We start from the raw sequence: 16,968 nt of genomic DNA, 5'->3' as shown, positions 1-16,968 counted from the left end.
CAGATGGAGAAGTGATGGAAGCTGTTTTAAGATTCTGATGTTAAAATGAGCAAGTGTTGCACAATGAAATGACTACTCTGGTACATTTAATAACTTTTGTCCATTGTATGAGCTCCACTTGTCCCCCAATTTTAAGCCTTACAACTTTTAGAAGGTGATTGGTTGTCAGGGCAGCCACACTCCCTTGATTTTGGGGAAGAGTTTTCATTTTATACATGCTTTCCAAGAAACATCAACTTCTTGTTATAAAATGACGAGGTTGATCTTTCTACCCATACGCAGTTCCCAGAGCCTTTGAGAGACGGTGGTGTGTTCACAGTAGTTTATTTATAATGTGCTGGGGTTTTATATGAAATTAAGCATGTGTACAGATACTTAAATCACAGAACTATGAAGAGAATTCAGTATGAAGCCAGCTTTAGCAATTACAAACTCATGGCAAAACTTGTTTTCATCCATAGTGTTTACCTGATTTCTTCCTCCCAGATTATTTTGAACCTAATCCCAGATATCAAGGCATTTCATACATAAATTATTCATTCTGTAATATGAAGTATACAGTCAGGTTTTAAATTTCTCCATTTGTGTATCTTGGCCTATGAAAATTGTACCAGTAGATAAATCTCCTCTAGGATATTGACTTTTGAAAACATTGTAGGAGTTGTCAGTGAATTGGAATACTGTTCTTTCCCCTTTTTATACCGTGTTTTTTTTTGAAATGTATTTTCTAAAATACTATACTTGAAAACTAACTAATTGAAGAAATTGAATATGTGGGGAGGAGTGGCAAGAACTTTGTAGGAGACTGCTGACCATCTGTTTGCAGTTAGGATATGGGAAGGTGGGACAAGAGCAGATTACTGGTCTCAGCTTTTAAGACAAGATAATTTCATAATCATTATTTTTCAAAATGATCCCTTTGTCTTCATTCATCCTGCTTGAAGGCATTATGCAGCTGACTGAAGAAATGGACGGCAGTGGAGTAATTTGAGTCATGGCATAAGTGAAGGATGATCAGTTGTAGATGTGAGGCACAGTTATGGTCCTTCCATGTGGAATGGGTCTCTGGGCCTGGACTGAGACCAGGGTATATTGGGTGTGTGTTGGGGGTTATGTGGGGCCATCCACAGGAAAGAGTTGTTGTGGTAGAAGGTTATTTTTAAGTAAATGTGATAAAAAGATAATGATTCTCTCAGCCTTTGGAATGGCAAGACCTCCCAGACCAGAGGCAAATGCTGTTTTCTGTTTCCCTTCGTGTGTTAAATAAGTTCTGCCCTTTCCTATTTGTGCCATGACTGGAAGCATGTGAGGAGTGACTGATTTGTATCATAAATAATGTAGTTTGTTTTCTTATAACCAACTAGGTAACCTGGAACTAAGGGGTAATTGGTTAGTCTTGGTTTTGGTTAACCTTAAATTTTGAATATATGTATTTTTTTACTTTTGAAGCTTCTGATAATGGGCTGTTGTATTTGCCAACAGGTTCACGAGTCCTAATCTTTAGTCAGATGACAAGAGTATTGGATATTTTGGAAGATTACTGCATGTGGAGAAATTATGAGTACTGTAGATTGGATGGGCAGACACCCCATGATGAGAGACAAGTGAGTAAAATCTGAGGAGGGGAGATTTAAAAACTATCAGATAAAATACTTTCCTGACATTTAAAAAAATTTTATGTTTACAGGAGTCCATCAATGCATACAATGAACCAAACAGCACAAAGTTTGTTTTCATGTTAAGCACACGTGCTGGTGGTCTTGGCATCAATCTTGCTACTGCTGATGTAGTAATTTTGTATGACTCAGATTGGAATCCCCAAGTAGATCTTCAGGCTATGGTAAGAGAGAAAACAAATATATTCTGTGCTTAACATGTTTTAGTTAGACTAAGCTAATAAACGGTCTATAAATGTCAGTGACTTAATCCAGTAGAATTTTATTTTCTCTGACCTAATAGTTCAGTAAAAGTATTTTGCTGGTGATCTTCGATCTAAATCAGGGTATTTCCATCTTACAGCTTTGGCATATCTTTAGAGTCCTGTTATGTCCCTTGTATCCTGTTAGCAGAAAGGGGAGGAGAGAAAGCTGAGGATTGCCAGGACTTTTTTTTATGGGTCAGAACTGAAAGTGTGCTCACATTCATAGATCAGCACTCAGTCATAGCATAACTGACTGCAAGGGAACTGGTCAAGGATAGTACAGTTGTGTCCTAGGAGGAAACAGGTTTGGAGAGCTACTAACTTGCCTGTCACATTAGATGCTTAAAATTTAGGCCCATGTGTGGGAGTATCTTGTTCAGATAAGATTATTCTTACGTTGAGAAAATTTATGACCTGTAAATTAATATGAAAATTTACAATTTCTTAAGTTTAATACTGCTAGTAACTTGGCCATATTATAAATCCAGCTGTTACATCTTTGGTGTTGGTCAGTTTCATGCTGTGACTCTTTGCAAGAGTGGCTGGGGAAAACTGATCAATTAGAAATGGGGGTGGTTTGTAGGAATGTCTTTTGTGACCTCGCCAGGAGTTAAACAAAATGGAATTCAAATTAATTTGACTATTTGTATGTAGTGGTGTACTACTTAAAGACTAGGATTTTTATATTGTTTGTGGAGTTTGGTATTCATGTCACTTCTTTCCCTGATAGCAATGAAAATTTAGATTTGATTTAGGTAGAAAAACATTTTAAATTTAAATCTAAGAAAAAGGATTTTTAAAACACTTTTTTTAGAATAGCTTTTTTTTTTTTTTAATTCATTGATTGATTTTTTTAGTGGAGGTAGGTAGGTAGGTTTACTTACTTGTTTTTGGAGGTATATGCACGTGTTGCCTAGAGATGTTATGTGTTATGTGTATTTTTTCTCAATATAACATAGTAAAATGAATATGGTACTTTCTCACATATTGAGCAACTCTGATGTTTTCTATGCCTCCTTAAAGTTTTTACTGTGAAATAACCAATTAATTTGATTGAAACTGAGAAACTTTGAGAATTTAAGAAATGTTAATGGAGTATAAATCTATTTTAGTTTTTTTTTTTACATATTTAAAAGTTTTAAATTTGAGAATATTTAAATTTTGTTTCTCAGTGTACACATTCAGATGTTACTTACTGTGAATTTTTAACTGTATTCAAAATCACATGATTGTTTTCCTAGGACCGAGCCCATAGAATTGGACAGACCAAGACTGTCAGAGTGTTCCGCTTCATAACTGATAACACGGTAGAAGAAAGAATAGTGGAACGTGCTGAGATGAAACTCAGGCTGGATTCAATAGTCATTCAACAAGGTGAGCTGTGGGACTTTAAAACTTTTCCAAGTTGGATTGATAATTTTTTTTCCCTGGATTTTTTTAGGAGATTCTTATTATTAAACATGTATTGAATCAAGCTGTCAGCCAACAATTTTATATTCCAGACTAATGTAAGCTTCAGTTTTGCTAAGCAGATGGGTTTGGGCTCAAGAAGGTTGAAATTTGAATATTGACTCCGCTAGTTAACTCTGAGCCTGTGTCTTCATCTGTTAAGTGGGGAGAACTTCTGTTTGGGATTTTTAAGGATTAAAGGGGCGACAATGTATATAGAACAGCCAGCATTCAGTGTAGTGCATGTTGAATAGAGCTGTGCTGAGTATGATTTACGTGTGCTGACACTCTGCTGATTACTGGGTGATAATGAAGAGATAAAAATAAAGCCATTCTTTTTTCTCGTCTGCAGCTGTTTAGTGAGCACCAGCTGCCAGGCACTGTTTTTAGTGCTGAAAATACATTGGTGACCGAAACTAACCAATATTCTTACTTCAAGGTATAATTTAGTGAGAGCGAGACACAGAAACGTAAACAGGGCTAGATGGTGAGAGATTTTATTTTAGATTAACTGAAGGGAACGTCAAGTTGGTATGCCATATCAGCTTTCAAGACATTTTTGTTTTCATGAAGGAAGCTTAATGTTGCTGATGGGATATATAAAGTAAGAAAAGTGGGGCAGTGGGGTACCAGAAACCTCAATAACCTCAGGCCCACATCATAGGATTCTTTTCTTTGCCAATTGCATCATGACCAGAGGTATTTTAGCTGTCTATAAAGCTAAGAGATATAAATTGTACATGGATAATTCTATTTGTGTGTCTTAGTTTTGTCAACCAGTTTCTTAATTTCCTTGTAAGGAAGGAAATGTTACATTTCTTTGATCTCTCATAATGCCAACCATAGAGTTAGCTGGGTGTCTGTATACGTAAAGACAATAAATGACTGCTTATTAGTTTTTATTAATAATTGCTTAACATAGAGGGCCTACTTTGTACCAGGCAGTGTGCTAAATATTTAAATACTGGATATTACCTTCTTTGGTCTTCATGCCAGCTTGAGGTTGGCATCAGAGTTAGAGGCAGGTCACCCGTCTGCTGTTTATACATCTAGAAGGTGACTCATCCAGGGGATCAAGAGGTCATTACAGTGAGAGATTTAATTAGGAAAGTTTCTGGGGACTTTTGGGGCCTGCTAAACAGTGAGGTTTCTCACAAGTGATGTAATGGATGGTTTCCCGTACTCCCCCTGCCCACATATATGCCAGTCAAATAGCAAGCCCTGGGTGCATGCCTCCATGTTACTGTTTTGTGGGCTAAGGGACATAATTAAAAATACGAGAATATGCACAAGTACTTTTTGTCTGAAAAACTCCCTTCATGTCCAACAGGGAAGTAATTTCTGTAAGCCTAAGAACATTGTAAAGCAGTGGGATAGCTTTTAAGAAACATGTTCTTTGGATATATCCTAACTTTGAAAGTCGGATATTTGGTGGTGCATCCCATTAGGGATCCAAAACCATGATACAAGTATGTAGGATCTGAGAAAACAACTTACATCTTTAGCCAGTCATCACAAGTTGGTTGAAGTATAAAAATTGAAATATATTTGAGTGGCTCTTGAAGTTTGGCAATATGAAGGATTTTGTACTTTACTCTTCTAAGTAGAAAAAAGTTGATTTCGGAGTATTAGTAATAACATTAATATGTTTCTGCTTATCAGAAAATTACCAGACTTTTAGTTTTTTATTCTGATTTTCAAATATCCCAAATTACTATTTATTCTCCTCATATAAGAATGTATTTTATTGAGATGATATTTAGTAGGCTAAATTAATATAAGCTTTAGAAATAATTCAAGGTTTACAATTTAGAATTTGGCATTTTATGCAAAAAATGAAAATTATCAGATGTGAATAAACAGATGATTGATGTCTGAGGCAAAATTACATAATATTACATGTAACATTCAAAATTCCAAGTTTCCAGGAAACTAAAGTTCGATTAACATGACACAATAACATCTTTTTTCAGGAAGACTTGTGGATCAGAATCTGAACAAAATTGGGAAAGACGAAATGCTTCAAATGATAAGGCACGGGGCAACGCATGTATTTGCTTCAAAAGAAAGTGAGATTACTGATGAAGATATTGATGGTATTTTGGAAAGAGGAGCAAAGAAGGTAAGGTGCAGATTAAATGATGTTTTTAATATATAAAATATTTTAATCCAGGACTGAGGAAATAATTACGTGAGTTATAGATAATATTTCTTCCACAGACAGAAGTTTTTATGTACTGTGAAGCCTAATTTGTTTTGACTACAGTTCTCATGCTTTTTAAATTCTCAATCTAAGGGGATGTTTCTCCTGTTTCTTAGACTGCAGAGATGAATGAAAAGCTCTCCAAGATGGGTGAAAGCTCACTTAGAAATTTTACAATGGATACAGAGTCGAGTGTGTATAACTTCGAAGGAGAAGATTATAGGGAAAAACAAAAGGTAATTTAGAAAGAGGTTTTGGTTACTCAGTTGAAGACTTTATTTTATGAAATTTGGAATTTAAATGTTAGGTCTGATTCCTTGTCTTAAACAGCAGTCATTTCTGTTTACTCACATCTAAATCATTTTCATTTTTGTGTTAAATTGAATGCCAAATTTTCAGTTGGTAAACTCTGAAACTTTTTAAAAGTGTATTTATATACTGTTACAGTGAAATATATTGTGCGGGGTGATTATAGTATTTTAGGATACTTGAAAAACAGAATTGGCTGGTAATAACTAAAGGGAAGAACGTAATTTCGTAATACTTGCTATCTGATAGATAAATTTAGAAAATACCTACAGGGTAGAAGAAAAAAATAATTCTACCTAATGATTTGCCTTTTAACGTTTAGACATGTATATCCTCTGAATTTTTTCTAGGCTATATATATCTACATTTGTCCAAATTTGGGTTGTAGCATACTTTCTGTACCTTTTTTCCCACCAGTTGTTATTAATTTGGTCAAAAAATGCTGAATGCCCGTGCTGTTCATTAGACACCATCCTGTGTGTTTAATCGCATAGTCCCTAGCCTCATAGAGCTTGATTTTATCTGCATCTCTGCACTTATAAATAGCAGTTGTAGCGATGTACAAATTAGGAGTGACATTCGTGTAAGATTCTTGACTATATAGTAAAAGTTGGTGATTGGAGCTGTTTCCCATGTGCTAGATTGCATTCACAGAGTGGATTGAACCACCTAAACGAGAAAGAAAAGCCAACTATGCTGTTGATGCCTATTTCAGGGAAGCTCTCCGTGTCAGTGAACCTAAAGCACCCAAGGTGAGTTGAGCACAAAAGTATCTGAAAGTATTGGAAGTGTAGACTCCTTTTCTTGCATCAGACTGAGAATTAGATCTTGTGTGTTTCTTATAGTGTACTCTTCAGCTTTTGTTAATTTTCTAAAAATTCATTTTGAAGGTCTGCATTTAAAATGATTAATGTTTGTTCAGTTTTAGTGGAAGTTACATACAGTTGTTTGGAGGATTCACTGTCATGGTTTATAGAACAAAGGAAAATTATAGATAGATTGAAAGCAGAATAGTTTCTTTCTTTACCAACAGTACTATTTTTTCTTTAGGCTCCTCGACCTCCAAAACAGCCCAATGTTCAGGATTTCCAGTTCTTTCCTCCACGTCTATTTGAATTATTGGAAAAAGAAATTCTCTATTACAGAAAAACTATCGGGTACAAGGTAACAGAAATAATACTTTGCTCATTACTAATCTGGTGTTAAGGAATAAGTGCCAGATATCAGTATATTTTCTTTCATGATTGGATTAAAACTTGTGAAAAGTCACGTAGATGATTAAGAGTTTAGTTCATCACATATACTTCCTAAAATATATTGATGGCATAGAAAAAAATATATATGTATTTTTAGGTGCCTCGAAATCCTGACCTTCCAAATGCAGCACAGGCACAGAAAGAAGAACAGCTTAAAATTGATGAAGCTGAACCCCTTAATGATGAAGAGTTAGAGGAAAAAGAGAAGCTTCTAACACAGGTATAGCCTTTAATCAACACAGAATTTGTAATGGTTATTTTCTAAGGTACCACGTTAGATTGTGTTGGGATATACGAAGGAAGTTCAGGTTTTTGCTTTCAGAAATGGATTAAATGGAGATGAAGAGGCCTGGGCATATGGGTATGTGCTACATTTTGATTGTCATTAGTTGAAGTGGTTGAGAAGGTTATAGATTTACACCAGCCTTGGTAGAGTGGGTATCTTTTTGATCACCTTTCTCCCAGTTTTACTTTCCTGTGAATCTTCTATATTGCTACTAAGTTATTACTCTCAATTACACATTTCTGCTTGGTACTTTAACAAGGTGTTTCAGAATCTGGCCTTAACATACCTTTAAAGCTTTATTTTCCTTCTATTTTCCCACTTGCTCCTTAATCTGTGTTCATTCCTTCTGGCAAACTTCTACTCCTTGAAAGCTCAGCAAAAATGTCACCTTCTCATGCAGCGTTCTTCACTCTCCCACTCAGATTCAGTTGTGTTGCTATCTAACAATATATGCTGTATTGTTAAAAGTGTACGTCTGTGTGTACGTATCTATGTACATGAGAAGTTATCATCTCTTTAAAGGAACTTAAAAAAAAACTGGGAGCAACTGAAAACTTTCTGTAATACTTAGCAGCACTGGTAAAGTTTATTAGCTTTCTTTCTCAAGTTCAGAGTGCTGTGATTATATATTTTGTTTTCTTCACTTTGAAGGGATTTACCAATTGGAATAAGAGAGATTTTAACCAGTTTATCAAAGCTAATGAGAAGTGGGGCCGCGATGATATTGAAAATATAGCAAGAGAAGTAGAAGGGAAAACTCCAGAAGAAGTCATTGAATACTCAGGTAATTATCTACTATTTTAATAGGTATAAGAATGTTCTCAAGTTTTTGGAGAGCTGTTGTAAAGTTCAGACTTCCTTACTCTGAATTATGTTTTGATAAGCTAAATTTTGCCTCGGCCTAGTGCCTTGTTTTATTTTGTGTTTTTTTAAAAACTGAGAAAATCTCCCCTTCTTTAAAATGGCATCATTATTTTTTTTTAATCCTGTAACCAAGGAAATAAGAGCAGGTCACTGAATAATCGTGCTTTCATTTTTATTTCATTGCTCTTTATAACTTTTCAAGTATTATGTGTTCCTGTGTTTCCTGAAGTCATCTGGGTTGTCAAGTGGATGTACAGTTGTGCTGTGATGAGTCTACTTAGAACTTCAGAATAGTGGAAAATTAAAAGTTGGGAGATCATCCTTAAATCATCCAGCCCATCTTACGAAACTAAGAAGTAATTTTGTGACTTATTTACTAGTATTAGATGTAAGGGAAATGGAATCATTTCTTAATCCTTAGCCAGTAAAAGATTATAATTATAATAACAAGTTACTTACATTTCTTCCCTTCCTCCACCTATCCCCTCTGCCCAACTTCTACAGCTGTGTTCTGGGAACGATGCAATGAGCTACAGGACATAGAGAAGATTATGGCTCAGATTGAAAGGGGAGAAGCAAGAATTCAAAGAAGAATTAGTATCAAAAAAGCACTTGACACAAAGGTACTTTGAATAGTAATATGATAGTAAAGTAACTTCTATCTGTAAATATGAGAGTTAAAATAACTTTTAAAAAGGAAAAGAAATGATTTAAAATTAAAATTTCCTTCAGACAGCAACACCAAGCATTACAGGTACTCTCAGCACCGCTTCCCTCGGCACTTCAGTTGCCGTGTCCGGGTCCATCACTGTATGTCAGAAAGTCTCAGTGTTTCTTTTCAAAATAGTAAAGACTAGAGTATTTTCAGGACAAAGGTTATAATTGACGTGCTTTTGATAGAAAATTGGTTTGGAATACAGCATTTATAACTAACTTTACTAAAGCTGAATTTAAAATATAGATTACACAGGATTTGTATTTTATGTAATATACATAATCTGATTTTTCATAGATTGGACGGTACAAAGCACCTTTTCATCAGCTGAGAATATCTTATGGTACCAACAAAGGGAAAAACTATACTGAAGAAGAGGATCGTTTTCTGATCTGTATGCTTCACAAGCTTGGATTCGACAAAGAAAATGTTTATGATGAATTGCGACAGTGTATTCGCAACTCGCCTCAGTTCAGATTTGACTGGTTTCTAAAGTCCAGGACTGCAATGGTGAGTATTTGTGGCCTTTTTGAATAATGTACCAAATAGTTCAAAGTATATTGTTTAATGTTCTTTAAGATACCTAAAAATTTTCTTAAGAAACAGTTCACATCCACATAAAAACCTAAAATTATAGGTAACATAAGAGTGGTTCCATTGTTTAATAGCACATCTTTTAACATCACTGTGTATGATAGGGCTAGTTTTTTATGTTAATTTTAATCAGGTTCCAAGTAGGAGGAAATGTCACTGTCAATTTCAATTTCTGAATATGATGGTCTTAATTTTAAAATTTGACTTTTGGTTTTGTAAAAAGAGGACTTGCATTTAGGTGTCTGCCCATCAGAATCCCGAGTCTAACTTAATGTAGTAAAACACTGTACTGATTTCGTGCTAGGTTTTGTTTTTATTCCCAATATGGAACTGTTTCTGATAAGCAGGTTACATTTCTAATGACCTAAAATTTAAAGTTAAAATTCAGAAAAGTTTAGCTTTGAATTGCTCTTTTCTTACATACTTTATCACCTTTGAACTTTTAGCTTTATCTTGTGTTCTTCAGGATGATAATACCAAAAAAAAAATTCTGTAGTCTTAATTTTGAGATATACTGAGACAGCAAAGTTTAAACAACTTTATAGTAAGATTTTCCTCTGTATTTAAAATACACTGTCATTCTTCACAATGGGGCTGTAGGGCACAAACTTTAAATATTTGACCACTGATAAACAACGGAGGCTACTGTTTTATGAAACCTTAGGGAAAACAGATTCAGTTGCTGTAAGCTCTCATGTCTTTTTAAGTAGGAACAATTTATATAGTTAATAAGAGTGATTTTGTAGTGAGTGAAGCAAGATGCAGTGCCACGTTGACTTACAGGTGTAATACCACCGCCCGGAGGCTGGTATTATTTCCCAACATGTTTCGTGTTAAGGCGCACATAAGAACTGGTAACATGTGTCTAGCCCCTGGATAAACAACTGAGCCATAATCCTCACCTGAGAACCAAGAAGAGTCACACCCCAGCATATCTGTAACATGTTCTGGCACGTGTGTCTCAGTTCACCTGTTAAAGGAAATACAGAACTTTAGTATACTGCCTTCTCTCTGGACTTACTGTTGCAAATATCTAAACGTTATGTGGTTGTATTCTACACAATAATATTTCAGAATGATTTTGTTGCGATTATTTGTGTAGTAATGCCACTTACGACAAGGTTAAAACCAGTTTTACTCAGTAAGGACCTAGCAGTGATACAAATGGACTTCTTTTCTTCAAGATTATTTACTATTTCCACACTACACTCAGATCCTTTCTGGAGCCTGTATAGATTGCTGGAGAGAGAGGAGCTGGAACTCACCATATGTTTTTATGATTATTTTTCCACGAGTGGAAAGGCGGCATGTGGTACATCGACTACCATAATTCTACTGGTCATGCTTTTAAGGGAAAGATTACCTCTACTAAAGTTTTAGTTGATTTTTGACCCTCAGCTATGTACACTGTTAAGTTTTGTATGTACGTAGTGGTTCTCAGGCGTAGACACTAAGTAGCAGGGTCACTTTTATTAAGAGATGTTCATTTTCAGTGCTTCAGTTCCTAAGTGAAGGGAGGATTTATGAAGAATACTCAACAGTATGGCCTTAAATAATGAAGTGAAAAATTTACGAATACTTTTTTTATCCTCCTAACCTGGATTGTGTATGAAAATAATTTATAATGCAAAAGAAACTAATAATTATTCAGGTGTATGTAAGTGATATTACGCTATAAAAACATCTTTGTTTTGAAGTTGAAATCATGAAAACTTGTATTTTCTATCTATAAGTTTACCATGTAAATTTATGTTTATAACTCAGGAGCTCCAAAGGAGGTGTAACACCTTAATTACCTTGATTGAAAGAGAAAACATGGAACTAGAAGAAAAGGAGAAGGCAGAGAAAAAGAAAAGAGGACCAAAACCTTCAGTAAGTACTCAGGAAAATGTAAACATTTTCCTGGAGAACTTTTTTTCAAGAATTTGAACATTACTTGGCATAACGAACACACTATTGATGTGTTAAGTCTTTTTTTTGGTAAATATTATGGCCTTAAATTGCTGAGAAAGTATAATAATCAATGCAGCTGATTGCATTGTGGGGGGAAATCACATTATGATGGTAGCTGACTATACAGGGATTTGTGGAAGCCTGGGAGTTCTGTCTCATCAGTGCCAAGAGCTTAAGCTTGCCTTTGGGAATACAAGTTATAATTTTAGAATATGTAAAGAAATCTTAAGAAAGCAGTGGCCTTTACAGCCTTTACTGTTGACTTCTAAGCTTTGATTTATTGTCCCAGTAATATCTTAGCAATATGAAAGCAAAAATTGACCAAAAAGTCACTTTGTTATTTAACAGTTTATGAAGTCATGAGTAAATGAATATCTATGGTTAACGTCTGGTATTTATGTAACCTCACAAAATATTTCTCTTTACTGCTTTGTTTTGGTAAGAGGGCATGTTTTACATTTGTTTGGTGTATTGATTTACTGTTGCTAATTAATTGTTAACTGTTCATTTACTTTATTAGCATTAAAATTTTTGTTGTGTTAGTAAAATATGTGGATTAGATTATTTGGAGAATTAAGGTTATTCTGAGTAAGAAAACCCAGTACCTGTTACTAGTTGGCAGTTACTAGCCAGGTGCCGTCTGGCCTTCCCACGGATTTCACATTAGTAGCGCTCTAGTGATGAAGATAATCCTTCTGTTTGCTTGTAGACACAGAAACGTAAAATGGACGGAGCACCTGATGGTCGAGGAAGAAAAAAGAAGCTCAAACTATGAATATGTATTTGTTTCATAATCACTAACTTTAAACCAGTAGTTCTTTAATTTACGGGTCTTCATACGATGTACTGTACAATGCTCAATTGTTTTGTCATTCAGAGACAGCAGGTCCATCTGTTTACCGAGCTAGAAACATAGTATGTAGTTTCACTTTTTTAAATGCAACAGCTGTGCTGAAATTTTTTTATCATTAACACTTGAAGTAATAAAATAGGCTTCATTTATTAATAAATGTTTCATTTGATTTATTTTTCTATTATAGTTCCATTTGTGAAGATTGTGACTTTTTATCAGCTATAATTTCTACACTTGTAGGCTTGAAAAGAAGCAAACAAGTTAAAAAAAATTACAAATAACATTTGTCCCTTCAGTCGTCACTTAGCTGTGTAATTGTTTTAATTCACTTTGCCTTTGCAGAAGTTTGGGTATCTTTGTAGTGCTATTGAGTCTCACCTGGGAAGACTGTGTGCATTGCATTCTCCTTGCTTATTATATGGGTAGAATGAGAAAAAGGCAAGACAAACTCTCATTAAATTCTATGCATATTTCTGTTATGCTTTCTGTTTCTGTAGTTGGTTCTGAGGTGAATATGCCCTATTCTCTTTGGAAGAATGGCCTGTTAGTTGTATAGCCAAAGACACTTAGTATTTTCTGGTTCCTTAAGGTGTTGTTGTACCATTTTGTAAAAGGAATATTATTATTTTTTAATTGTTTGGTAAATATTTTAACGACTTACCTTCTTGAAGCAGCCACAACTTAGAAAGATAATGTTAAAACTAAGGTGATTTTTTTTCTTTTTTAAAAAAGACCCAGCCAAAATAAGGTGTGAATTTGTCATACTGTTAAATTGAGATTGGTAACAAAATGTATCCCCTCCGTTTACCTTTTTTGGGTTTTAGAGTAATTGAAAATTTTATTTTATTATATTTAAAATAATTTCTAAGTGTGAGCAGCAAGACTGACTATAATTCCAGTTTTTATTTTCTATGGACAGACTTGATAAACTGGAGACCCTGAAGCAGGATTACCCAAATTGTAGTGTCAGGATTTTAGCTGTACCAGAGGCCTTTATGTGCTACACATAATTTGTATAAAGTTTTATATGTGCAAATTGGGTACATAAACAGTTCTCCATTTTTCTAAGGGAATGCAATAAATGTAGCATCGTGAATAAATATAACTTTTATAATCCTTAAGTGGTCTTTTCTTTCCATTTCTTTAATTTTCTCTTTTAATTTTTATTCCCTTTTTTCCTTAGGAGGTTTATCTTTTTCCCTTTCCTAATTAGATTTCTTCCTCCAAAACTTCCCAGCTGCTTTCCTCTGCCCACACCTGGTTGGGATTTTTGTTTATAACGCTGATTTCTGTAGTGGTAATTGATGCTGCTTGCTTTTAAAAAGTGGGGTTGCTGCCCTGTGTCAAGCAGAATACAGTGCTTACGGCAGTTGGTGGAGTAGCCTTTGCTTTGTGCTCCTCCCAGATTGACTCCTTTATAACTTTGGACCTTAAAATAACAATTATGGATCCTAATGAATGCAAAATTTGAAGAATGGTTGCTTTCTCCATGGTGCCTTATTGTGGAAGAAATTATTGGGAAACTAAGGACTGAAGAAAACCTACAGAGGTCACAAAAGAAGTGGTGTTTTCAAGAGGCAGAAAAACAGCCTACTACTGTGTTGGGGGCTGTTGTTGAGGTGAGAGGAGGAGGTGGAGAGTAGACATCTGAGGGAACTCCTTGCCAGCGCTTCAGAGCTCAAGCGATACAGGAGCATGTGAAGGGAAACACTCAAAGAAAAAGCATTAAAAAAACCAATATCCAAATTGAGCATTCCGGTTTAGCCAATGTGTGAGACATTTCTGTTTCATGAGTTAATTAGAACATCGTATTGCATGTTTATCTAGAATAAAGTAAAGCCAGGTTTTCATACTGCTAGTTAAGGGAAGGAAAAATGCTAACTGAGCTCAAAGTGTTTTAAAAGAGGAGCTGGTGATAGAGCAGACTCAGAGTTGGAATGCAATTTCCAGTTGAGGAAAAGGAAGCCTTATAAGGTGGGACGAATGGTGCTTAAAGCTAACCTAGAAGAGTCTGGGTATTCACATAGGTGATCGGGGTCACAGTCATCTGTTAGCCAGAATAGTTCACATAGGAGTTAATTGAGTAAGGCTCTCCCTATTAAATTTCTGTTGGGGAAGACTATATTCTATTGGGAAGATAAACAGGTAAAATGGAAAACGTAACCATTACTTTCAACTTCGATATTTTAAATATTAATGTAACTTTGGAGGAAAAACAATTTTTCCAATAGCAAACATTAAAAAATTTTAGGGTATTTCAAATTCATATAATAGACAAAGTGTGCTTAATTTTACAGCAGTGCTTACATATGCATATTATAATGTGTTAAAGTGTTAATAATTTGTTTAGGAAATCTGAACTAAACAGCTCTAATTTAGGATAGTGGCATTTGTGGATCTCTAAATGCTGGTCTTCTCCGTAGGATTCTCAGTGTCTAGTTAAGTGGGACATATATGATAAATACTAATATATTGACCCGTTTTTACTATTTAACACTTTAACCAATTAACCTACCAATCTGTTCGTGGTTTCAAGTCATTATTTTTCTCAGGTAGGATTATGCTTTACAATATTTGATTCTGTGTTTATGTATTTTTGAAATACTGTTTTTTAAAGATCTGTATGTCCTTAGTGTGGTAGACAGGTTCAGGTGTTACTACATTTTAAGGAACATTTATCCGTCCCATTTCTGAGAAGCCACCAGCCCTTGACACTAGATAGTGTTTCTCTAGGGGAATTCAATAGGCAGGCTCACGTTGGAAACACGAAGAGGCTGAATCACCTGTAAAATAATGCCCTTGCTTCAGGCATAGAACATAGCTGTGATTCCTATGACCATTTTCAAGAAAGGAACAAGTTCTTTGTAAAAATGAAAACGTAACCTACTTCAGGGTCTCTGGAGCCAGAACTCTAGAGCAAAGGCCTCACACTCAGATTGGCAGAGCCGAGTTTTACAATCACTGCCTACATTTAAGCAGTCCCTACTCACAGGTGAACCCTGACAGCAGAAGCAGTCGGGGTAGTGTGCTCCTGTCCTCACCATGTACACCTCTCTCTGAAACCACTTTTCTGCTTGTGTCTCAGAGATCACTCAGCACTGCAAGTTTCATTTGAAAAAAGTTACCACCCTGAGTCTGATGTATTTTGAAAACTGAGATCACAGTAATCTTTGGACACAGTGAGCTATGCACTCTAAAACCTTTACCTGGGAGCTTGTTAAGAATGCAGAATCTAAGGCATCTTGCCAGACCTACTGAATTAGAATCTGCATTTTAATAAGACCCTCAGAGGTGATTCAATGGCACAGAACAAATTGCAAAGCACTGCTTTAAACACATTTTACCACAGCAAAGTAAAATGACACCTTAATTTAAGATACCTTCATACTAACATGACATCATCAGGATAACATGAATTTTTTTCGTTTAGTTTAGGTGTAAGGAAGATGATTTAATACTATCATAGAGAAAGTGCTTTTATCTTGAATTTTGGATATGCGGATAGTTTTAGCAGGGGTTTCTCTGGTGAGTTTTAATATACTAACACTTAAGTCACTCTACATCTCAGTTATATTGGAGCAGCCTGTGGTCCGAGGCCCGGCAACAGTGGCCGCACTTGGGAGCTTGTTAAAATTATAGATGCTCAGATCATACACCATTCTAATGAATCAGAATCTGGGGGAGGGGCCCTGTACTTTATGTCGTAGGCGCTCCAGGTGATTCTTCAGGCATGCTGAAATCTGCTTTGGGGAAGTTTTCAGAGTATGAGAAATGATACAGAGGAGACAAGTTGGAGGCTATTGTTACAATGTGAATTGTGGTGCACCCAATGTTCACAGCAGCACTATTTACAACAGCCAAGACATGGAAGCAACCCAAAGGTCCATCAACAGATGAGTGGATAAAAAAGATGTGGGTGGCAGGGGGTGGTGTGTGTGTGTGTGTGTGTGAGAGATGAGATATTACTCAGCCATAAAAAAGAATGAAATAATGCCATTTGCAGCAACGTGGATGAATTTAGGGATTATCATATTAAATGAAATAAGCCAGACAGACATACAGCATAACTTACAAAAAGGGGGGGGGGCTTGTTTACAAACCAGAAATAGACTCACCAACATAGAAAACAAACTGTGGTTACCAAAGGGGACAGGAGGGAGAGGGACAAATTAGGAGTTTGGGATTAACCGATACGCTCTACTATACATCAAATAGATAAACCAAAGTCCTACTGTACAGCACAGGGGACTATATTCAATACCTTGTAATAACCTAAAATGGAAAAGAACCTGAAATGTAACTCTAAATCATTCCTGAGATATAGAAGGGCTTTTACCTGTGGAAAAGATCACCTCAGTCCCTTCTCAAAGCCCATGGACCACGACTCCTTTGTGGAGAAGAGAAACATCTGGGTATTGGGACTGAATTCAGCTGCAACTGGATCATTGACCTAATAGGTGGGAGGAAGAGGGACAGATGTGTAATAAAAACCAGAGAATTCGAAATACAATTTATAAATATGAAATGAATTTGTAAGCAAGATAGATACTTTACTCTCAGACATA

General features: G+C 35.5%; 1 protein-coding gene across 1 annotated transcript in view; it reads left to right on the top strand.

The window, feature by feature from the left end:
- Nucleotides 1-13,524, top strand: part of SMARCA5 (SNF2 related chromatin remodeling ATPase 5) — a 33,773-nt gene extending 20,249 nt beyond the window's left edge. Inside the window, exons 12-24 of the mRNA XM_006209917.4 lie at nucleotides 1,483-1,604; nucleotides 1,688-1,840; nucleotides 3,163-3,295; nucleotides 5,344-5,492; nucleotides 5,690-5,809; nucleotides 6,524-6,634; nucleotides 6,933-7,046; nucleotides 7,236-7,358; nucleotides 8,076-8,208; nucleotides 8,793-8,911; nucleotides 9,301-9,513; nucleotides 11,362-11,469; nucleotides 12,260-13,524. Coding sequence (XP_006209979.1) covers nucleotides 1,483-1,604; nucleotides 1,688-1,840; nucleotides 3,163-3,295; nucleotides 5,344-5,492; nucleotides 5,690-5,809; nucleotides 6,524-6,634; nucleotides 6,933-7,046; nucleotides 7,236-7,358; nucleotides 8,076-8,208; nucleotides 8,793-8,911; nucleotides 9,301-9,513; nucleotides 11,362-11,469; nucleotides 12,260-12,325 — 1,664 coding nt within the window. The 3' untranslated portion in view covers nucleotides 12,326-13,524. The remainder of the gene's footprint in view (nucleotides 1-1,482; nucleotides 1,605-1,687; nucleotides 1,841-3,162; nucleotides 3,296-5,343; nucleotides 5,493-5,689; nucleotides 5,810-6,523; nucleotides 6,635-6,932; nucleotides 7,047-7,235; nucleotides 7,359-8,075; nucleotides 8,209-8,792; nucleotides 8,912-9,300; nucleotides 9,514-11,361; nucleotides 11,470-12,259) is intronic.
- Nucleotides 13,525-16,968: the final 3,444 nt, after the last annotated feature.

The sequence above is a fragment of the Vicugna pacos genome, chromosome 2 (assembly GCF_048564905.1).
Source record: "Vicugna pacos chromosome 2, VicPac4, whole genome shotgun sequence".
Lineage (NCBI taxonomy): Eukaryota > Metazoa > Chordata > Mammalia > Artiodactyla > Camelidae > Vicugna > Vicugna pacos.
Note: the sequence above shows the minus strand (reverse complement) of the source record. Positions and strands in the feature narration are given on the sequence as shown.